At 36.0% G+C, this 24,111-nt stretch overlaps 2 protein-coding genes across 10 annotated transcripts in view; both read left to right on the plus strand.

Annotated features, from left to right (window-relative positions):
* LOC113517425 (rho GTPase-activating protein 23) overlaps positions 1 to 24,111 on the plus strand; it is a 477,294-nt gene that overhangs the window by 178,413 nt on the left and 274,770 nt on the right. The gene's annotated exons all lie outside the window — the stretch shown is intronic.
* LOC128202424 (uncharacterized) lies at positions 1,539 to 6,524 on the plus strand. The gene is made up of 2 exons (XM_052902738.1): positions 1,539 to 4,044; positions 5,190 to 6,524. Exons 1-2 carry the CDS (start codon positions 3,098 to 3,100, stop codon positions 5,224 to 5,226), a joined length of 984 nt encoding a protein of 327 aa, XP_052758698.1. The 5' UTR covers positions 1,539 to 3,097; the 3' UTR covers positions 5,227 to 6,524.

The following is a 24,111-nucleotide window of genomic DNA, read 5'->3' on the forward strand; positions in this document are numbered from 1 at the left end:
ATTGATTAGCGTAGAAACTTAACTTATTATTATACTAATACTTAATGATACTTAGAAATCAGTTAAACTGTGTTCTGTTTTCTTATTATCATTGTGTATTTCATAATTGTGATGTAATAAAGGGTTAGGTAAATAAATTAACAGTAGTAAAAGAATTATCAACATCGATTAATAACTGCCGAAGATATCGCAGAATACACACACACTCACACACACACAATCACGTACACGCATCACGCACACACAGGCACGCACGTGAACGCACACACATGTATGTGTTATACATACGTCCCAAAAAATTTAGACGTTAAAAATCTACCAGAAACATGGACTTAATTCCTCTCATAACGTTTGATATCTTTTATTATTATTATTTTTAAATGCACACAACTTGTAAACATTCTTTTGAAACTGTTAAAAACTGTGTAAGATCTACATTTGTTAATAATTGATTATCCACTAGGAAATAAATATATGGAGCATGAATATTTTTTGTGCCAGGTATTAATATGCAAGGTATTAGTATTCGCGCCAGACGTAATGAATCCCGGATCTCATACCAAACTGTTCAAGGCGAGGCAACATGAAACAATAAATCGTATTAAGTCTTCAATGGAGCCGATTCCGAGGCATTTCTCTTACCTTATCTCCTTAACCTATTAATTTTAAATTGATTGTTTCGCAAAATTACTGTTTTATGGACTATCATAAACTAAATTTATAATAATTTTGACTTAAACCTCATAGAAAGGGGGAAAGGGATTGTTAGCAATGGAGTTTGACAGCCCCATTGCTAACAATATGCCTTATTAGGTCGACCTCCACGTGGTTCCCCCTGGAAACCATCGTGAACAATTCTTGTTGTATTCGTCACGATGGGCTAATTGACCTACTTCATCCTCACCTATCATCCTTCACTAGTGCCCCGCCGGTGTATACCGATAGCGCGGGTAGGATTACCATTCCATTATCATCCATTAAAAAAAATAACCTCATAGAAATTTAGTTCATATTGGTTCTTAGAATAAAGATTTCACTGTAATATCATAATGAAATTTTAATTTTAGCTTTAGAGAAATGGTCTCTCAGAATCGGTTTCAATGTCAAAAGTTCAAGGGAAAAAATTGAATTAGAAAATTTTTAATACTTTAAGCTTAGTATTGGATTGAATATGTTAATATCATAATTATTTCACCTTCATCATAGACTGTCAAATGAAACGATCCCGAGCCATCTACTTCCCACAAATAAAGTAAATAAATATTAAAGAAAACTAAACTACCGTGACGCTATCATCTTTTGCACGAACAAAGATGATGTTCATATCTGTATAAATATGAAGTTTGTTTATTAACTCTTGAAACATTAACAGTTCTTCATTTAAATTCATCATGAAATTTGAATTACACATAGATTTTTTTTATGCAACTTAGAATGGCAAACAAGCTGACGGCCCACCTGATGGAAAATGGTAATCGTTGCCTATAGACAGGAGCAGTACCATGGACATAACAAAGTATACTGTTTTGCCCATGATACCTGAGTACATGATACATGAGTTAGGTATTATTACTCTGTACCCTGTAATAGATACTTTATCGCTGTCAGTCAAAAAATCCTGTTCACGCAGACAAAGTCACAAGTAAAGACTAGTGTTGTATTGTTGTTAGTATCTAGTATACTGTACAATAACTTTCCTTTTCTGTACTATAAAAAAATATATGTCGTTATTTTTGTGAACGAACAATAAATACCTTGGAAACTACAAATGAGATATGAAATCAGTCGATCTGAAAAACCCATATTATTATACATTAATAATCATACATAATTTTCTCCCTTTAATTTGCCGCATACCGTAGGTATGTTATTAAAACATCATCGGACACCCGGAAGACAGCTCGTGTCAATAAATCAGCCCTCGTTAACCAAGATGCTGCGACCACCAACCCATATCGGATGATCGTAATTGATATCTGTGCACATTATGATTCCAATTAATCACTAGGCAGTGGCAAATTATACACACTGTTAAGAATTGTAGCTTAAATAAATTTCGCCTGGCAACATTTTCGCACAAAAAAAAAAAAGTCTGTCGGTTGTTATCGAATGTGTCGGTAGAACGTACGTTCGTTGTCGTCGTTCTCGTTTAAAAATATTATCGCACGCGTGCATATATTGCCGCGAATATCGTTTGTCTTTTCGTATCGCTTTTTTAATCATATCACACATAACCAAGAGGCTGATTTAGAGGCGGGCATTGCACTGCTGGTCGGTTCAAGGCGGTGGATAGGTAACCTGGATCTGAGGGTAAGTTCGAACGAGCCAGAAGTACTGGGAAGCCTAAAGCCAGAACCGAATCCTGCTAACTACAAAGTTTCAGGTCAGTGGTCTCCACTTTAATTATCCTCTTGTGTTTCTTATGTTAACTACCACCATTGTATTAAAATTTCATACAGTCCACTAATAACCGTTGCCGGACGATTAATTTCATTTTTTGTAAGATCTTATTTTACGAACGGTCAACATTTTGTTGGTCCTTCGAGCCGGATTTTGTTGTAAGGCGATCTTTGGATAATTTAGTGTAATTTCGAGTTTAAAAAACTAATTTTCGTAATTCTTTCGCATTATTAATTTTTTGTAAAAATAAGTGGGTATTTTACATCATACATTAGCAATCAGGATTTCTTCCATTTTGACGCCATATTGCGTTTCGTTGTATTAATTTCATGAAACGTTTTGTTCCATCATTTGTCGCAATAAATCTCGCCGATCGTTTTTATTGAAATAACTTTTTGCAAAATAATAAAAACATTATTCATTGAATATAAATAAATATTTTCATTGTTAATATTGATAATTTAAAAATCGTAATTCTTTATCTAAAATATTTAAATTGATTTTGCGCTAATAAAACTTATCGTTTCAGAACGTATCTTAAAAGTGACTGTCAATGTAAAAATTGATTGTCATATTTTGTTTTCGTAATTTGGTTGTCAATTTCGTTTGTTTTGATTTTGTTGTTTGTTATTTTCCAAGTTATTTCATTTTATTTGGATATTGCGTTGTAATTAAAAAATAGTTATTTTGTTAAACAATGGAAACCAGTCGTTCATCGTTGGATGCAGGCGATAGAAATCGCATTGGGCGTGATTATGCTTTTGCCCGCATAGAAATGATGGAGGGCACCGATTTAATTGGTTATAGTTTACAGGATGTAAAGGATATTGAGGATGATTTCCATAAGTCACAGTTGGAACTATTAACATCGTTGTCCGGGAGTGATACATCCAGTGAATTAAAATTGTCATTTCGTTTTGAGCAAATAGTAAAATCAATAAAACATCGTTTGAAAAATATAGAACAGAAACCTGTTATATCGTCTAGTGGTAGTAGTAATATGAAATTACCCAGAATTATTATAAAACCCTTTGACAGCCGTATTGAAAATTGGGTCTCTTTTATTCAGTTGTTCGACTCACTAATTCACTCTAAAGAGATAGCACCAGTAGAAAAACTTCATTACTTATTGTCAAATGTTCAAGGTGAAGCTTTAGATTTAATAAAAAATTATCCCCTTTGTGATGAAAACTATTTGTTAGCATATAACACCTTAAAACACAAATATGAACAAAAAAGAGTCATCGCTACTGTCTTTTATGAAAGATTATTAAATTGTGAATCAGTGAAGTCAAAGAGTAGCTTAGAATTAAACAGAATTTGTCGAACATTTAAAGAAAATTTAGATATACTTTCGAAATACCAGTTACCTGATAGTAATTTCATGTTATTTAATTTGTTGTGGAGTAAATTGGATGCAGTAACAAGGGAAGCATTTGAGTTACAACTGGATTCAAATGTTGATATACCTAAATATGAAAATTTAATTAACTTCATAGAAAAAAGAAGTCGAGCCTTGGAGAATTCAAACACATCAAAGTCAAATATTATTACTAGTAAACCAACAATTAGGTCAAAACCATCGCTTATTGTGCCTTCGGTTAACTGTATTGCTTGTTCTTCTTCCAGTCATAGTGTGGAGAAGTGTTCAAAATTCAATAGCTTGTCACCCTTTGAAAGATTCTCTTTAATAAAAGAAAATAAACTGTGTATTGGATGTTTTCGGCCCTCACATATTGTAAAGAATTGTAGAACATTTAGCAATTGTTCTAAGTGTAAATATAGACATCACACTTTACTTCATTTTGACAAAGGTGATAATACAGAGCTTTCACCGCAAGCTTCAGCAGTTACCACCACCTTGGCTGTATTGGGCACTGAAACTCAAGTTTTGTTTTCAACTGCAGTTGTTCTCATTAAAACTAAATTAAATAAATGGACACCTATTCGTATTCTTTTGGATAGTGCTAGTGCTTGCAATTTTATTACACACACCTGTGCAAGGAAACTTGGACTTCACATTGGGAATACCAAACAATCTGTTAGTGGTATTGGTCATGTGTCAGCGGACACACTTGGATCAGTCGCTTGTGAAATTATTCCATCAAATGGTGATGTCACTTGTAAATTTTCATTTGAAGCTTTTGTTTTACCAAAGATTTGTTCAGATATGCCATCCGGACAAATTGATGTCTCGGCTTGGAAACATATTCTGGATTTGGATCTTATGATCCCTCGTTCCACATACCTGGACCTATCGATATGTTAGTTAGTGTTAACATTTTGACATCAGCACTTCAAGAAGGCCTTGTCAAAGGCAATGTAGGTCAGCCCATTGCTGTTAGCACTGTATTCGGCTGGGTAGTGATGGGAGAATGTGCTACTCATGTTGATTCTTATCGTTCTCATCGTGTCTCTAGTTCCACAAACAATGATTGTCTCTTTGTTTCAAGTTGGTCTTTGGACAGCAATATTAAACGTTTTTGGGAATTAGAAACTATTGATCCCCCAAATCTGTCGTACTTTCGAAATCAGAATTATCGTGTGAAAACTATATGAACGCTTCATATTGTCGTAGTCCTGAAGGTAGGATGGTAGTACCATTAACTTTCGTTGACCCTCAGGCGAAGCCCAAGTTTTGTAATTCTCGTGAGATTGCTCTCAAGCGTCTTTTAAATTTGGAGAGGAAATTTAAAACAAACCCTCTATTTCGGACTGCTTATGTCAAATTCATGGATGACTATTTTCAAAGTGGTCACATGGAGGAAGTTGAACCACCTTCATCGAATGATGGTAATTTTTATTACATTCCGCATCATGGAGTGATGCGGCCTGACTCGGCTACTACTCCTTTGCGTACAGTATTCGATGCAAGCGCCAAGGATACTACAGGAAGGTCCTTAAATGATTCTTTATTACCGGGCCCTAAGCTGCAAAAGAACATTTTTGACTTGTTAGTCAGATTTCGTTGGCATGCAGTTGTGTTCACTGCAGATATCAAGCAGATGTATCGTCAATTTCTTGTTCATCTTCGAGACTGTGATTATCAACGCATTTTGTGGCGTCCTTCTCCTAATGATTCTGTTAGGGATTTTCGATTACTCACAGTGACTTATGGTGTATCCTGTGCCCCATATCAGGCTCTTTGGTGCATTGCTAGGTTGGCAAAGGAATTTTCGTCTCTTGCTTCACGTGGTAGTGCAGTATTAGCTAGAGATACTTATGTTGATGACGTCGTATCAGGCGCCGATTCTGTAGAGAATGCTCTGCAAATACGTCAGGAATTAGTAGAAATTTTGTCGTCGGGTCATCTTCACTTGCGTAAATGGACTTCAAACTGTCCAGAATTTCTAGAAAAGGTGTCAGATTCCGACTTGTACTCGGAGCAACTTCGTGATTTTGAAGATGTTCGTGATGTTTCGGTTAAAATATTGGGTCTTTCATGGTTTCCTGGGGATGATCTTTTTACATTTAAGACATCTTCCAGTGATACTCGTTGTACCAAGCGATCCATTCTGTCGGACATCGCTAGAATCTTCGACCCATTGGGTTTGTTAGCACCAGTGGTATTTCTGGCAAAATATTTGATACAACTTTTGTGGTTATCGGGTGTCGATTGGGATAGTGATGCTCCCGTCACTATCAGTCAAGAGTGGTCTAAATTTAAATCACAATTGTCGTCGTTAAGTTCGTTTTCCATTCCTCGCAGAATGGTCGAGTCTTTCGAGTCATTACAACTCCATGGGTTCTGTGATGCCTCGGAAAGAGGTTATTGTGCCGTCATATATTGTCGTGTCGTTAAGAATGATGGTTCTGTCGTCGTGCGCTTGTGTTGTGCAAAATCAAAGGTAGCTCCTCTACGTAAGTGCTCAATTCCACGTTTGGAATTGTTAGCAGCTGTCTTATTGTCGGACTTAATTTGCTCATTTGTCGATGCTTTAAAAGAGTTTTATCCCTTTAGTAATATTTATGCTTGGTCAGATTCAACTGTCGCTCTGACTTGGATTCGTGCTTGTCCATCTAAATGGAAAACTTTCGTGGCTAATAGAGTGGTAAATATTCAGGAGAAAGTCCCTCCGCAAAATTGGCATCACGTTTCTGGGTTTGAAAATCCAGCGGATTGTGGTTCTCACGGCTTACTTCACTGTTGACAGTCCAGAATACGTTATGGTGGGCGGGACCTGCCTGGCTCTCCACACCCTGAAGTGTCGCACACATTCAGAGATGTCGTTCGATCAAGCCGCTGCTGATGAACAAAAGATTTATAGTCTTTTCACAGCCTCTAATATGTCGTTTATAGATGATTTATTAAATAGATTCTCGTCGTTACAGCGCGCCTTGCGTATTTTGGCTTATTGTTTTAGATATATTCATAATTTGCAAAACCCTATGCTGAAAAATAATTGTAATTTGTCGGGTGCAGAGATAAATCAAGCGTTTCGTTTTCTAGTGAGGCATGTTCAGGAGCGTTGTTTTGCATCAGAATTTTGTAGTTTATCGAAGGAAGGATCGTCGCTTTCCATTTCCAAACCCATTCGAAAGTTGTCTCCATTCTTGGATGAACATGGTCTTTTGAGGGTGGGCGGTCGGATTTCCACGGGAAACCTAACTTATGATGTCAAACATCCAATTTTATTGCCTCGTAATCATAAATTAACAACACTCATTATCGAAGAGTATCATCATCGGTTTATGCACCCTGGTATGCAAACTTTGAAAAACTTATTATCTCAAGAGTTTTGGATATTGTCTTCGAAGAGAGCTATTCATGCAGTAATATCCTCGTGTGTAAAATGCTTTCGTGCTCATCCTAGAGTTGCAGCGCCACCTATCATGGGTAACTTACCAGCGTGTCGTATCAATCAAATAAAGCCATTTTCGGTTTCGGCAGTCGACTATGCTGGTCCTTTCGATATTAGTTTGGGTCGTGGTCGTGGTACACGTACATTTAAATCGTACGTATGTGTTTTTGTATGCACTGCCACCAAGGCAGTGCACCTTGAACTCGTGTCTGAGTTAACTACGGAAGCATACCTAGCAGCTTTAAGGCGCTTTATCGCTCGGTGCGGTCGTTGCTCTCGGTTGATTTCGGATCAAGGTAGAAATTTTATCGGTGCAGCAAATGTATTGCATGACTTGCTGCAAAATGCTACGCATGTAGAACAAATTGAATTTGTCTTTAATCCACCAGGTAGTCCGCATTTTTCCGGTTTAGCAGAAGCTGGTGTGAAGTCAATAAAGACTCATTTGTCTCGTGTAATAGGTATACAACGTCTTACTTTCGAAGAGTTTTATACCGTCTTAGCTCAAATAGAGGCCATGTTAAACTCAAGACCTCTATCGCCTATCAGTTCGGATCCCAATGACTTTTCGGTGTTGACTCCTGGTCATTTTCTCACCATGGAACCTCTCACTATATTACCTGAAAGTAATCTAGTTGATATAAAATTGGGACCGTTGCAGCGTTGGAAATTGCTACAAAAAATCCATCAGGATTTCTGGCGCAAGTGGCATTTAGAGTACTTGCATACCTTGCAGTCGCGTCTCAAATGGTACAACAAACAACAGGAGATTGATGTCGGCACTCTTGTTCTCATTGTCAATGAGCAATGCAGTCCAATGAAATGGAGGATTGGTCGAGTAGTCAAACTTCACCGTGGTACTGATGGAGTTTGTAGTCGTTACCATTCGAACCAACTGGTGAATGTAAGAGGCCAGTCGTTAAACTGTGCCCTCTACCGTTATCAAATTAAAGACCTTTGTTAAATTTTTGTCGTTTAACTTGTCGTTATTTATCGTTAAATTAATTGTGTCGTTTGAAAGGAAACCTATTGCTAATGTGTAATTAGGAAAATATGTTGTATTTTGGTGGGCGGAATGTTAAGAATTGTAGCTTAAATAAATTTCGCCTGGCAACATTTTCGCACAAAAAAAAAAGTCTGTCGGTTGTTATCGAATGTGTCGGTAGAACGTACGTTCGTTGTCGTCGTTCTCGTTTAAAAATATTATCGCACGCGTGCATATATTGCCGCGAATATCGTTTGTCTTTTCGTATCGCTTTTTTAATCATATCACACATAACCAAGAGGCTGATTGAGAGGAGGGCATTGCACTGCTGGTCGGTTCAAGGCGGTGGATAGGTAACCTGGATCTGAGGGTAAGTTCGAACGAGCCAGAAGTACTGGGAAGCCTAAAGCCAGAACCGAATCCTGCTAACTACAAAGTTTCAGGTCAGTGGTCTCCACTTTAATTATCCTCTTGTGTTTCTTATGTTAACTACCACCATTGTATTAAAATTTCATACAGTCCACTAATAACCGTTGCCGGACGATTAATTTCATTTTTTGTAAGATCTTATTTTACGAACGGTCAACACACACTAACAACGAGACATGCGAACCGTTATATTAAAGGTAGTTACTTTTGTAGGAAAATTAAGATGTCGATTGATCGATTCAGCATTTTGAAAAAAGAACATAATATCGACATATCGATATATGTCGATATTTATATGTTTGGTCATTTGGAGAGGATGGATGAAAGAAGAATTACGAAAGAGATTTATCGAGCAAGAATGGATGGAGATGTCGGTAGGGGCCGCCCTAGACGGACGTATGTCGACCAAATAGGCGACGTGCTGAAGAAGGGCCAAATTGAAAGTACCCGTAACCGGCGAGCGTGTATGAAAAGATTGATGAATGTGGAAGAAGCGAAAGAGGTTTGTTTGAATCGAAGCATTTGGCGTTCCATTGTTTCTGCCTACCCTAATGGGAGACAGGCGTGACAGATATGTATGTATGTATGTATGTAACATAATATCGCACGGCATTGTTATAATGATGGTACGAAAACTACGAATAAGAATAATTGCTAATGTAATATGAGAAATGATGTTGAAAATACGTAAAAAGTGAATTGTTCGAATCGTCTCTGAAACATTTGTTGAAAGTGTTAGGGATTGAGAATCAAGAAATCGGTTTCATTGTGAGGCAATTATTCATTTATTCCAATATGTAACGTTTATAATTTGAGTAGCCGTTATCCGCGCATGGTGTTGTTTTCCCTTTAAGTCGAAATTTTAAGAAATTTCCTATATTCCTAATTTTCTATACTTCTTTTTATATGACTTTTACCGTAGAGACAATGGAGATTTGTTGTCAATGTCAGGCTTAGGAAAGACTCCGCTTAATTTATATCACAACGTTTTAGTAGTTTCGTGCATTGATAATTAGTCAGGACAAAACATAAGTATAGATAGATAAGCAAAAATAACAAGTATCGTAAGGAGATAATTCTATAAGATCAGTAGAAACAAAATGCATTATGAATTATGCTTAATTTAAAAATATTTTTTGATAGAACACACGCAATCTTTGATTATACGCGCAACTTTTTAACCAACTTAAAAAAAAGAGGCTCTCAATTGTATTTTTCTATGTATGTTGGTTTCTATGTACCTATGTACGTGTTATTTTCATGTGTATGGGTTATTCTTGATTGTATTTTTTTGTATGTTGCCTCATAACTTTGTCAATTCTGAACCGATTCGGAATTTTTTTAAACCATTTTTTAATCTGAAAGCATATATTTACAGATTGGTTTCAAAGAAATTTTATAAAAATTAGTTTAGTAGTTTAGATTTTGGATCGAAATAACTGGTTTTATCAGAATTAAAATCGGTTTTTTGGTGGGACACAGTAGTAACTTTAAAACCCATTAACATTCTACTCCTGGACACTGATCTAAGCGTATAAAAGGATATTACCATACTAATAAATAGTATTTTTAGTTTGAACAACATATAATAAATTGAATTAAAAATTATCGAATAACTTTCGATTATTCGCTGTTACCTCCAGCACCACGATCACCAAACACGATGTCCGTATGTTCGCAACCCGTTAATTAAATGTGCCGATGGTATCAGGGTATTGTGTTCTGTAGTTTTGCCTGTCCTTGAGACGAGGCCGCCACTTCAGAACTGGTACGCATCTGGTTCGCCAAGACACCAACCGAATTCAAGTTAGCAAAATGAACAAAATTATTAAATATACTTTCAATGTAATTAAAAAAGGTCCACTTCAGTCATGACAAGGTTCGTATGGAACAACAGTTAATATAGAGTTTTATTCATTCATCATTCACTCATACATTCATTCAATCATACATTCATTCATTCTTTCACTAGTTCATTCATTCAACGATTGTAAAGCTTACCATTTGTAAAAATTATTATAAAAATCGGAACAGAATAGGCGAAAATAATATGTAAATTAATTTATATATTACCTCTTTCTACCATCTTAAATGCTCTACCAATCACAGTGTCAAATTTGATGTACACGTACTATATGTGATGGAGTAGTACTTTTTATCCCGGTCAGTAAATATATCTCGATCACGCGGACAAAATCGCAGGTGAAAGCTATATATAAATATAAATACAAGAATCTCCTTTTCGAAGTCGATTAAAAATTTAGTATTATTACTTGGTCAATAACGATACTGCTTAATGACTTTATTAAGTAACACCTATCCTTAATGATATAACTTATCCGTGTATCAAATTTCTTTTGAATCTGTTTAGTCGTGTAAGCTAGTTAGTGTACCACACATACCATATATCCATCTAAACATCTTTACAAACTTACATATTTGTAATAGATATGGGTGATATCTATATATTTTAATTACAATTTCTATATACTGATTCAATAATGAATAATAATTTCTTAATAATAACATGTTTGCAAATAAATTTATCTTTGTCCTAAAAGTTTGTTGTTCTCAAAATAATATTGGATAACAGACTTAACATATTCGAATATAGATATAGTCACCAGAGGGAGAGTTTGTACAAAAGTCGATTGCTTGAGTACTTCTGTCCCATTCGTGTTTCTACCGTAAAGCAGTTGTGTTTGCATGGCTGTGTTTCGGTTTTAAGGGTGGGATATGGCGTGAATTTACAGAGTACAGAGGAATAACACCTGAGTCCTCAGGAATGGCAACGCATGGGGGTATCATGGGCGAAACAATATACTCTGTCATGTCCATGGTACTGCTCCTGTCTATAGGCGACGATTACCGTTTTCCATCAGGTGGGCCGTCAGCTTGTTTGCCATTCAAAGTTATATAAAAAAAATTGATATTCTATCGATGATGACCTTTTTTCCGCCATCAATGTCCAAAGAAACCCAATATATAGATATCGGATTGGTATCCATATTAACTATGCCTATTTATAATATTAATAGTTCCTACCTTAATGACAATTACAATGACATCTTTAGAAATAAAATCTAAAGGCATATTTACGTAAACAGCACACTTCCATAGATCTGATTTCATTCGAAACTTACATAAAAGTTTTTTTACCGACCGAAAATGTACGACGCAAGAGTCTCCGATTTTTTACTCTCACTATGTAATTTATTACGTGATTCCATTTTGTATTGTAATCTAAACTTCTTATTATACACAGTTTAAGTTCGTGATAGCGTTGCGAAATACCATTTATATCAATGCATTAACTGCTTAAACAGTTTATGTGTCAAGGTAATTATATAAACATATCTAATAACAATATGAACTCATTTTGTAAGATGTGAATTTTTACGTCTAAGACAAATGGTTTGTCTGTGGTGTTGTTGTCTACGGTGTTACCACAAAAAATAACTGAAAGCTTTTTGCTACAAAAAAAAAAAACTAGTCTTAACAAGAACATTTATTATTATATGATTTTATTTATATATATCAAAATAATACTGTAATATAATACATTTATTTTGATTCTAAAACTAAATTATGATAAAAAAAATTTCCAAATGGGATATGGCGTGAATTTACAGGGTACAGAGGAATAACTCCTGAGTCCTCAGGAATGGCAACGCACCGAAACAATATACTGTGTTATGTCCGTAGTACTGCTCATGTCTATAGGCGTCAGCTTGTTTGCCATTCTAAGTTGTATAAAAAAAAAACTTATAAAATACAACGTAACTGAGAATTTCACCATTTTGAAATCGATTTAAAATTAAGTAATGCACATCTTAATATTATGTAACAAAACTCTTTCACTCTGTATAATAATCAATATCATTTATTAAAAAAAGTTCATAAAATTCTTTATGTGTCTAAATTCATAAATTTATTATTTTAAAAATGTTTAGTTTTTAATTAGACATTTCTTTTATTTTAAACATTAACAGATGTTAGACAAGCTTTTGTATTACACGCCTATCAGTTACAAGTTAAACTTTTGTTATAAAATCATTAAAAATAAAATTTTGATATTTTCCTTACATACCCTCGCTTAACCAGCAAACGTTCGTTTGCCTCTAGACACGCTGTCTACTGATTTATCCCCCTATCACGAAACGGTCGGAATTTGTCGAGCCGTAGCGAGAATCTTGCTGCGAGATGAATAGGGGCTTCCACCTGCGATTTATTAGACTAGTGCTCCTATGATTTGTTGACAGCAGTTTCAGATAACATAGCGACGGAATATGTAGCTTATTTTTAGAGAATGATAAACTATTTTTCTTCGCTATAAATTATTTGTTAAAAATGTTAGATTCTTTGCAAAGCCAATATTGAATAAATCGCTTAGTGTGTTTTTTATAGAATGAAAATGGAACGGTAACTGCCTTGTGCGGTATCCGCTGGTGAAATAGCTGTGAATGGTGATAGGTGAGAATGAAGTCATTTTTTTAATAGGTGATAATGGAATGTTAACCCCACCTGCACTATCGGTATACGCTGGTGGGGCAGTGAGGCATGATAGGTGAGGATGAAAAAGCAGGTCAATTAGCCCATTGTGACGAATCCGATTAGAAATAACCACGATGGTTTCCAGGAGGAATCGCGTGGAGGTCGACCTGATAGGGTTTATTGCTAACAATGGATCAGTTAGACCCTCCATTACTAACTATCACTTTCCCCCCTGAGAATGAAGTCAGGTCAGTCAACCCATCGCAAACAATTCACCAGGAATTAATCACTATAGTTTCCAAGGTCTATTTGGAGGTCATACTACTAAGGCATTATTAGCAAGGAGGTTGTTAAATCCCATTACTAACATCGCTTTCCCTCCGCCTCTTACTTAGTGTACTAACTGTATCTGTTTCTGGAGATATAACACATTAAACGATTGACATGAGGTGCTTCTTTTCATTTAAGAGTTTCTTCTTGTCGATGCAACTAATTCATGCATCTTCCAGCCAGCTCTATCCCATGCCATATCCTTGATCTCCCTATACGACATGACACCCAGTGTTTCCTTTATCTGTCCCATGTAGTTATTCCTCGGTCTTCCTCTTCCTCTTTGAGGTGCATCTAAGATTAAATAATTTACTGTCATTGAAAAGAAATATAGATATATTTTAAAAGTACACAAAAATTTTTCAATACATATAATTGTTTAAGTTTTGATGTCAGTTACATTTCATTGTGTTACTTTATCTTACATCTTTATTAAATAGCGTTTCATTTTAAACCCTTGTTACTTCCCAACGCAAACAAATAGAAGGTGTTGAAAACTGTTCTTTTGTGATATACAAAAGGTAAATAATTGCAAAACATTATTTGTATTTATTATTGTCTAGTAGATAGGTCTCACAGCGGGTTGAGAGCAATAACAACAGATTCTGTATCGCTGAATTGGAAAGAGAAATGATTTTCTAATTTCTACTTTAATCTGATAATTAAACTTTTCGTTTCTATACCAGCCTTTCTATTGTAGCTCGATGATTATTGGATAGATGCAATTATAGTTCCCACTAACTTTTGCTAGTAACTTCGTAAGCGTGATTTTGAAATAAGAAATTACTTCTAGACGGTGTATTGTTTTTTTTTTTTACAACGCAGGGGGCAACCGAGCATGCGGCTCACTATCGCCGCCCATGATCACCCACAACACCAGCGGCATTGCAGGTGTGCTGCCGGCCTTTTAAAAAGGAATATACTCTTTTCTTGAAGGTTATGTTGTCGTATCGGTTCGGAAATACTGCTGCTGGAAGTTGATTCCAAAGAATGGTTGTGCGTGGAAGAAAGTGCCTTGAAAAACGCACGGTGGAAGACCGTACCGTAAGAATTGTAGATAAAACACGGTTTTATTTTATACTGCTTAATTAGCAAACAAGTATATTATACACCTGATGGTAAATGGTTACCGTAGCCTATGAACGCTTGTAATACCAGGGGTATTATGCGCTCGTTGCTGCTCCTAAAGAAACTTTATTAGTCCATTCTTGAAGAACCTCATACTATAGTCTTTTGGGAAAACCTCAACATAAAATTTTAAGTTCAGGAACACGCTGTGAAAACCATATCCAATTTGGATCAGTAGTTTGATGTCGGAACAAAATATACAGCCAGACAAAATTTCAAAAAAAATATTGTTTTAACTTCTATTACCTTTATTTCAAACCCTTCATATACATTTTCCTTAAATATCGCCTATCTACAGACATTGTCTAATTACAATTTCATTATAATATTATTGGGAATTTATAAAAAGTAAAATAAGATTTACTAATAAGAAAATAAAGTTGAATATAATATCTCGCACAATACTAATTCAACAAAAGAAAATTTCTAAATAAAACTCTTTTATAACCCTTCTGGCAGACGTGATAAAAATATTGTAATATCATTACTTAATGGGAACATCCATACGCCAATGTTAGTGGGGCCTATTCTTATCAGCATGTAATATCCATAACCAGAAACCCATAAAGTGATTCAGATATATCTCTTTACAAAATAAGAGAAAAATATTATGAGAATTTCTTATAAGTGCACGCATTTACAGCGGGATATGAATATAAAATCCCAGCTACTTACATTTCGGCGAATAGTAGCTACCTACCTACTGAGAAACCTCAAAAAATATTAACGGTCACATTTCCAAGTATCTGTTTTTATAGTTAATATTGTGCTTCTGTCAATTCACTAGAAATCGTACGGTGTATATATATTTTTAGATTGATAAAAACGGCTAATGTATATTCAACAATTCAGTGGAGTAAGCACGTAGGTACGTATATGAAAACGTATTTGGTGTTACTTTTAAATGAGACGTATTTAATGGTACCAAAAAACAGTAAGAAAAAAAAGAAGTAAATTTACTTACCTGCTTACTGATCTGTCTCTCCTTTTATAATCTGTGTTTTTATTTTTAACTTATTTCAAAATAAGGGCTATTTTTTTATGCAACTTAGAATGGCAAACAAGCTGACGGCCCACCCTACGGAATGTAATAACCGTCGCCTATAGACTTAACAGTACCATGGACTTGCTTTGTTAAGGAGTGGGAAAAATACATTTTTTACGTTTGTTACCTCATAACTCCGTTATTTTTAAACTGATTCGGAAAATTCTTTTTCGGTCTGAAAGGATATAATTTTAGATTTGTTCCATAGACATTTTAATAGAACGCTAAATTAATGTTAAATCAAAATAATTGGTTTTAATACAATTGAAATCAGGTTTTTTTGCGCAACACAATCTTAATTTAAAAATAAGACGAATTGAATCTTTAAATGCTGTAAAAAAAAAACCAGACAAAAGTAGGTTTGCTTACTTGCTTGCTGATTTATGACAAGTTTTCTATTCCTTGCTGTTATTACAGGTTTGAAAACGAATATATTTTTGTCTTTTATATACGTATGTAACAGTACATAATTTAATAAACTCCCACAACAGTTTCGACTTCAGCGTTTAGCGCTTTGCGTCTCAGCATTTTGGCTTACACTGACGCCCCTCTCGAGCTCGCATAGCCCGTAATGAATTTAGACTGACGACTAATTTCTATTGCTCCGCCAATTTTTTTTTTTCTTTTTGTTATTGGAGCTTACTCAATCATCATGAAATCTGGCATACACGTACTATTTGGTATGAACAAATATAGGGTCGATTCTGAGATACCATTTTTCTAAACCTGTCTTTTAATTTAAATAGTTTTGCGAAATAATTTTTTTTATGAATCATAAATTTATAATAATTTTGATTTAAATATATTAGAAATTTAGTTCATAGATATATAGATACCTAAATACTTTCTTTGAGTTATCTATGACACACGTAATTTACAATTAAATTCATACAATCAAACCAGTTACATAATTATAATAATAGAACACAAAAGATAAAATACAAAAATATGTTTTCGCCATACGTGTCGCAGTGACCCAAATAGGCCAGAAAAGAGGACTGGTTTTGCTTAAAAGCAAACCACTGATTTTTATTTGTTTAGATTTATATAAATCACATAATTGTCGCACTTGTACATTCAAGACCAAATAAATCATCAGTATTATTTAATATTATGCCAGTTTATGGTCACGCGCTAATATGGTATTCAAATGATGTACCGTCCTTTGTTCAGAAGTAGGGAAAGTTAGACGCAACGATTTGCTAATAGTGTAGGTAACTTCGTTCAGTCTCGGTTTATGGCGAGTATACCCATTTGTGAAATACAAGCTTATCCGGCACCGGGAAGCGATGTAAAAAGATGCAAGTTTTGATATCAAAGTCGGTTTAAAGTAGCCAGTTTATCAAACTACAAAGCGCCTTAATAATCTCTAAATGACTACCAGTTATTGTCTCATTTCGTTTCTTGTTTTTATTACGATTGCTGTTTACTTTAGCAAGACTAATGTGCTGGTTTTCTTTATAGTTTATGTCATATTTTGATATTTAATTTTAAAATAACTAGCTTTTACCCGCGACTTCGTTCACGTGACCAGAATATGTTCACTAACTAGGATAAAAATTAGTCTAATTTTTTCTCCATTATGTATAGTATGTATGTACCTAATTTCATAGTTATTGGCTAGGCCGTTAAGTTTTCTCTCTCTCCGTCTACTTCATTACAGAAGATCTTGTCCTTGAAAATCTAATATTTTGCCGATCGACATTTCGTGCACACAAGGTTCTACACGTAGTTCGTCACAAATTTTTACTTTAACAGTATAGTCTCCAATTTCTTGCATTTAAAAATCCTCGTCGCCAATGTAATAAATAAAACACGTCCGTACTCAGTTGTATATCTCTTTTATAACAATATCAAAATCTCACCTACCTACATTCAACATTATGAAATACCCACATTACAGTATCTGTTGCCTCTCTTATGATGTTACTCCATTTCGCACGGTCTTCAGCCTCTCGTTAAGATTTTAAGAGGTAACAAACAAACTCACTTTCACATTAATAATATTAGTAAGTATCTCATATGTTCGATATTTAATTTTAAAATAATTCCTATTTTAAAATTAAATATCCCTTCTGCTCTCTTGACAGTAAGAGTTTCAGGACTCCTTTCTTTTTTCTTATTGTATAATGTTGTAAAAAAAGCAGTATATTCCTTAACTAGGTTGTAAAATCTGCTCTTTATTTAAATGAATATATTACTAAAATTTATTGAGCCAATTTAGAGTAAGTTCGTTATTTCAGTATGGGTGAGTTTATAATGAGTTCCACACATTGACACCAATTTTCCTGTTACCACAAGCTGTGATAGTTTGTTATGAAGAAACAAGCAGCAAACTTCACACATTCTAGATCATATTTTAGTCCACACAGACATGAAACCGATTCAGAAATTTGTTTTTTAAACTGGTACTACCGGGAGTCGAACCCGGGACCCCATCTTTTTTTTTTTTTTTTTTTTTTTTACAACACAGGGGGCAAACGAGCATGCGGCTCACCTGATGGTATCTGACTACCGCCGCCCATGGTCACCCACAACACCTGTCTGCCGGCCTTTTAAAAAGGAATATGCTCTTTTCTTGAAGATGTTATGTTGTCGTATCGGTTCGGAAATACTGCTGCTGGAAGTTGATTCCAAAGAGTGGTTGTGCGTGGAAGAAAGTGCCTTGAAAAACGCATTGGAGGACCGCCACTCGTCCAGATAGTTGGGATGAAATTTTAGTTTATGGCGGGTTGTACGATGGTGAAAATCTGCAGCAGGTATCAATCCGAACAATTCTTCAGAGCACTCCCCATGATAAATTCGGTAGAAGATGCACAGAGATGCAACATCTCTACGCAGTTTCAGTGGGTCGAGCCGGACAGTAAGACGCCGATCGACAACAATTCGAGCTGCCCGACTTTGAATGCGGTAACAATATTCCATGTGTGGCCTCACAGCTTTATACAGTTTCAGGCGGTTTTCTGGCGTGAAATACCGTCTACCCTATTGAGCACCCCCAACTTTTTGGAAGCTATCTTAGCTTTTTCCTCCAGATGACCGCAAAACTACGTCGCTAGATATATCGACGCCAAGAATCCCCAGACTCGACTTATTATCAAGGGAAGTGCCCTGAAAGTGAGGTGATACGACAAACGGTGTCTTTTTTGCGGTCTTTGTCTTCTTAGGTTAAAGTGAACAAGATTGCGTTCACCCCAGATCGAAACTTTATCGAGTGAAGTTTCGATTTCAGACACAAGTCTGTTCCGGAGCTCATCGGTATGTGCCCGCGAGATCTTTGCATGACCGGTGTATAATGCATCTCCTGTACTGTCGTCCGCATAACAATGAATATCACTGATCTGTAACATATCATTGATATGCAGAAGAAACAGTGTCGGAGATAGAGCCTTGCGGGACACCAGCATTCACAGGTTTTAAGGAGCATGCTCCGTCGACTACAAACCTTAATTTTCCTTTTGCACAATTCGCAGGCAACCCAAACGAAGGTAGTTTTGAGAATGATTAGCAATAAGACTAACAGCTAAGGCCTCTCCCTTATTCTCGATGCCACCGCCCATCGGTGTGTTAAATAAACTTAACGTCGAAAGCCGTACTGGCGGTCTATAAGCTGGCGATCCTATAGGTACCGGAGCAGTTGATGGTTAATAACCGATTCCATGACTTTCGAGAATAAGGAAGTGATAGCTATGGGCCTATAGTTAGCTGGATCTGAGCGGTCTCTTTTTGATCGGAGCACCAGAGCAGTCTTCCAAAACTTTGGGACTATACCTGATGAGTAACAGAGCCGAAAAAGACGCGTAAGAAACAATTGGAGGAATGCCATCGGGCCCGCTCGACTTATGGATTTCAAGGGAGAGAAGTTCGTGAATTTAACATTTTCGGGATGGTCGGCGGTAGTTTTCCCCGTCATAATCGAGTTTGATGCAAAGAGAGATCCAAGGAGATCGGCCTTCTCTTTGGCGTTCAGAGCCAACGAGTTATCCTCCCTGCGCAATTGTGGAAAAGATGACTGACAGAAATTCCCTTGTGCAGCTTTGGCAAGAGACCAGAAAGCTCGAGATCCCGAAGGTAAACTAGCCAATCTCTTGCCAATTCTACCAATATGCTCTGACTTTTGTGGCCAAAACTCTTTTGAAGGACCTAGAGGCAAAGTTTACTTCTTTTAAACTGATGTTAGAATATACCCCTTTGCCAGGCTAGGAAGATGCTATTCTACAAGAGGCTCCATACCAGGGCTGGGATTTCCCACCGACAGGTACCACAGATTCTATAATTCCATTCCCTGGAGCACCACATCGGCATCGGCGATGGCGTTGAGTCCCCCAGTGCAAAGCAAAAGAAAAAAATCCGCATCTCATCCCAGTCTGCCGACCTGTAGTGCCAAACACGACGTCTCCGTAGAACGTGGTGGAATTGTGAGTTTCGCTCCGCACCAGACAGTGATCCGACGATCCAAGCGGAGCTTTCACATAGTTGTCTGGGTGGGTGGTCAGCAGAAGGTCCAGCAGTGAAGGTGAATGGTCCAACACATCAGGTATTCGCGTGGGCGAGGAAACAAGCTGCGTCAGACCATAAGCCAAAGCAAAGTCATGAACAGATCTTCCCGCATAGTTACGTGAACCAAGCCATTCGGTATGGTGGGCATTAAAATCGCCAAGAATACTTCAGCGGAAGGAATCTGTTCGAGCAGGGAACTGTAGCCATTTACGTGCTCAATGAGTTGGTCGGTTTCGATGTTACCGCTGTGGGACCTGTATAGGCATGCATAGACGCGAGGATGGTCATTAGTCTACACGCAGCCATAAAATAAGGTCCGTTCCTTCAAGATTTAATTTTGACATACGCGCATACACCGGCACGCGAAACAAAACAATGTTCACATAGTCTCCGTTAGAAAGAGCAATGCCGATCCCGCGCCGTTTCTAGGTGGTGGTGGACAGCGTTTTTTATGTAAGATGTTGCAGAAGCTAATTGAGCGAAGGGGATGCCGTAGAAATATTGCTCCGTTTGCTCTTGGTTCCAAAGAGCGGAATTTTGCCCCCCCCAGAATACGCAGGGCAGCCCGAGCGTGGTTGCTCGAGGGAGGATTCTCCAGCAACATGGTTACTGGTACCTCCCTGGGGTATGTTATTTTTTTTTTAATTCCACTGCCATGGTTGCGTGTTGTAAGATGGGGACGGGGTTGGGGAGGGATGGGATGGGATGGGTTTGGGATGGGCCTCCGGAATCCCTCACTCACCATACGGAATGTGATCGCACTAAAAATGCAACCACTTAGCGTCGGTATTCTGTGAGGGTGTGGTACTTCCCCGGTCGAGCCGGCCCATTCATGCTGCAATACCATATAGGATTACAGCGTGGCTCTACCACACCTAAAATCTATACAAATCTACACAAAACCATCTATACAAAGCAACGTACCCCGCACTGCGACACGGAGGTATCCAAACTAAATATGTAATCAAACAATAAACTTAATTTTATACTGTATTCATAAAATCAGGCTAGCTAAGATAATAAGAAAGAAGCCGAATTTTTACATCTTGGGAGAAGGTAAGATGGCGGCGGCAGGCTGGCCTCGCTGGCGACCACCCAACCGAAATTGAGTGCGCATAAAATTACCATCGTTTATTAAAACACGCATGCGCATTAAATGATAAACGATGATTTTTAAGTGTTTAATGCTTTTATTTATTTTTCTTAATGTCACAGCTGGATATATTGCTACGATATGTAGTCGATTCACTTATTTCGATGTTTATTTGATGGATCAGTTCAAATTCTTGAGTAAGTAAAAAAAGTAAGTAGTATTATTTATCAGAAAATGAAATTGTTTGTTGCCACTTTGGCGCCTTAAAAGCTAATCCAGTCGTCATAATATTTAACATACATACATATATAGAAAGGCAAAGGGCATAGACTAATTTTATTGTCCCTGTTATGCGGATGAGGTCACGTGTATGAACTAGTTGAATACAAAAATACATTATACTCGTGCGGTTCAGATTGAAGTCGCTGTATTTATTTACTTTTAATTTTTAAAAACATTACAGAACTGAAATTATTTATTGCTTATCTAAATCTAAAAATAGAATACAATCAATATTGCCAATTTAGTATCTTTTACCGTATTTTTTTAAAATATTTTTCTAAAATTTAAAACAAACTATATATTTTTTTTTCAAGAAGCATTACGTTTTTCCTCAATTTTACATCTAAAATATTATAGTCTTATACATTATATATATTCAAATATTATACACTTGCGCTTTCCAATTCGTTTTAGTATCTATTATACTTTTTTATTATAGTTTTTATGCACATGTAAGAATATTTTTAATAATATTAAAAAAGAAGGACGTTCTCAATTCGGTTGTATCTTTCTATGATTTTTATCTCAGAACTTGTTTATAAACCGATTTGGAAAATTATTTTTTTTTATTTGAAAGAAACTTCTGAGTTCAGACTGGAACTCAGAAGTTTTATCGAAATCGAGTCAGTAGTCTAGTTTTTAAGTCAAAGTTACTGGTTTTGCCACGATTGAAGTTTTTTCTTGTGGAACAGTCCACTTACGGATAAAAAATTCAATTACGTCACAAATCTTATTAGTTCGATTTCCACAGAATTCTCATTCTCTACTAAGTGACCCGACACCTTCCTCACTTGTCATCTTTCACTGCTACTAAAATAATGCAGAGTATTAACGCAGGTGGTGTTAGGGTCCTATGAAAACTTTTTATATTTGTTCAATAAAAAAAAAAAGTCACACAAGAAATCTACTATATTTTTTTACAGTCCCACCGCTGTTATAAAAATATTGACGTAAATCTGTTCTCAACTTGCAGGAGATAATTAATTAATTTTGTTGTAGGTGTTTTTGGTTTTTTGTATTTACCGCCAGTTAGGTAAGATCCGTCACAATTTCAATTTTGAGGTAGTTTTCTGACTGTCTAAATTTGGAACTATGTAAGAAATCCAGCTAGAAATACCCACATTATAGGAGGTAAACTTCCTGCGTCAGTTTCGCATGGTGGCATAGCAGCAATTTTTTTTTAAATAAAATACAGATTATGTTACTTGATAATAATGTGAATTACATAAGTAAATTTAAAGGAATTTTCAAAATCGATTAGTATTTTTTCAGTTTTGTAATGGATACATTACAGGTAAAAAATCTAATCTTTTTTCTTTATAGCTTTACAGTATCAGTTTATAATATAGTTATTTATATGCAGCATGGCTGTGTTTCGATGGGATATGGCAGTGAATTTACAGGGTACAGAGAAATAACACCTGAGTCCTCAGGAATGGCAACGCATGGGAGTATCATAGGCAAAACAGTATACTCTGTTATGTCAATGGTTTTGCTCATGTCTATAGGCGATGGTTACCACATTCCACCAGGTGGGTCGTCAGCTTGTTTGCCACTCTAAGTTTAAAAAAAAACAAAGTTTAGATATTTATATATAGCTACTTTGTGTACAACTAAATCCAATTAGATACAACCTATCCTTCATTTATATAGGCACATCGTGACAGGTACATTCGTGATAATGGTATAAGTTCTACGTACAACCAATTGAAAAAAAAATTCCAAACTAATCCAACAGGCCAGCGAACTTGTCCATTACCAAATGTAACTCGCGGAAGTTGTTCAGTACATGTGTATTGTACTGTCCAATGATAAATGGTGCTCCTAAAAAGGCAAACGATTCGACGTGAAACGCTTTTTGGCTTTTGCAAATGTTTTATTCATCGTCGGAATCGTTTCTTGGTTTATTGTCCCTACTTCGGTTCAACTGATAAAAACGTACTCTTTTATTGTAAAATATAGTAGGTTGAAAAATTTAACCTCCTGGCAACACGAACTGACGGGATTCGAACCCCTACCTCTGTGTTATTCGGATCGATACATTTCCAGATACGCTAAGGAAATTTATTCTGTGGTGTTTTTGGTATTAAGTATGAATATGGATGGCTAAAAAGACAAAGAAAGGTCTAAAAAGATATGGGTAGACTGTGTGTAAAAGGATATTGCCAGTATGGAAGTAAAAGTAGAAAATTACTGCTGTTAGAATCAAAATGCGCTGAAATTATTTTAGTTAATTAATTAATTTTACACAAATAAGAAATTCACAGTGACTAGTAAGAAAGTTGATGGAGGAAAGCGCGGAAAACAGATTGCCATGTTGCAATGCTACATTAATCAGTGTTTCCATTCAAAATTTACATTGTTAGTTTATGGTTTTAGAATAAAAAATATTTTATATTAAGATATGTATATTATAATATTAGATCTTAAGAACTGCAGGCAGAAATTGAAGTATCTTCTTAAGTGAATGCATCGTTACTTTAACTAGTAATGTAATAGTTTCTTGAACAAAGTAAATGCGATTGCTTTTAGTTTAGTAATACAGAAATTATTTCAAAAAGAAAAAGCTATATTTTTTGTGTATATCCAGCGAAATCTTTCCCAGTTCTGAACCTACTTTGAA

Source organism: Galleria mellonella, unplaced genomic scaffold, assembly GCF_026898425.1.
Source record: "Galleria mellonella isolate WM207_F2 unplaced genomic scaffold, CSIRO_AGI_GalMel_v1 utg103, whole genome shotgun sequence".
NCBI classification, from domain to species: domain Eukaryota; kingdom Metazoa; phylum Arthropoda; class Insecta; order Lepidoptera; family Pyralidae; genus Galleria; species Galleria mellonella.

What these genes read in the sequence shown, in the direction of transcription:
- LOC128202424 (XM_052902738.1), top strand. Translation starts at nt 3,098, where the DNA reads ATGGAAACCAGTCGTTCATCGTTGGATGCAGGCGATAGAAATCGCATT. An exon ending in TCCAGTCATAGTGTGGAGAA is followed by an intron (nt 4,045 to 5,189) that starts GTGTTCAAAATT and finishes CCTTCATCGAAT; the next exon opens with GATGGTAATTTTTATTACAT.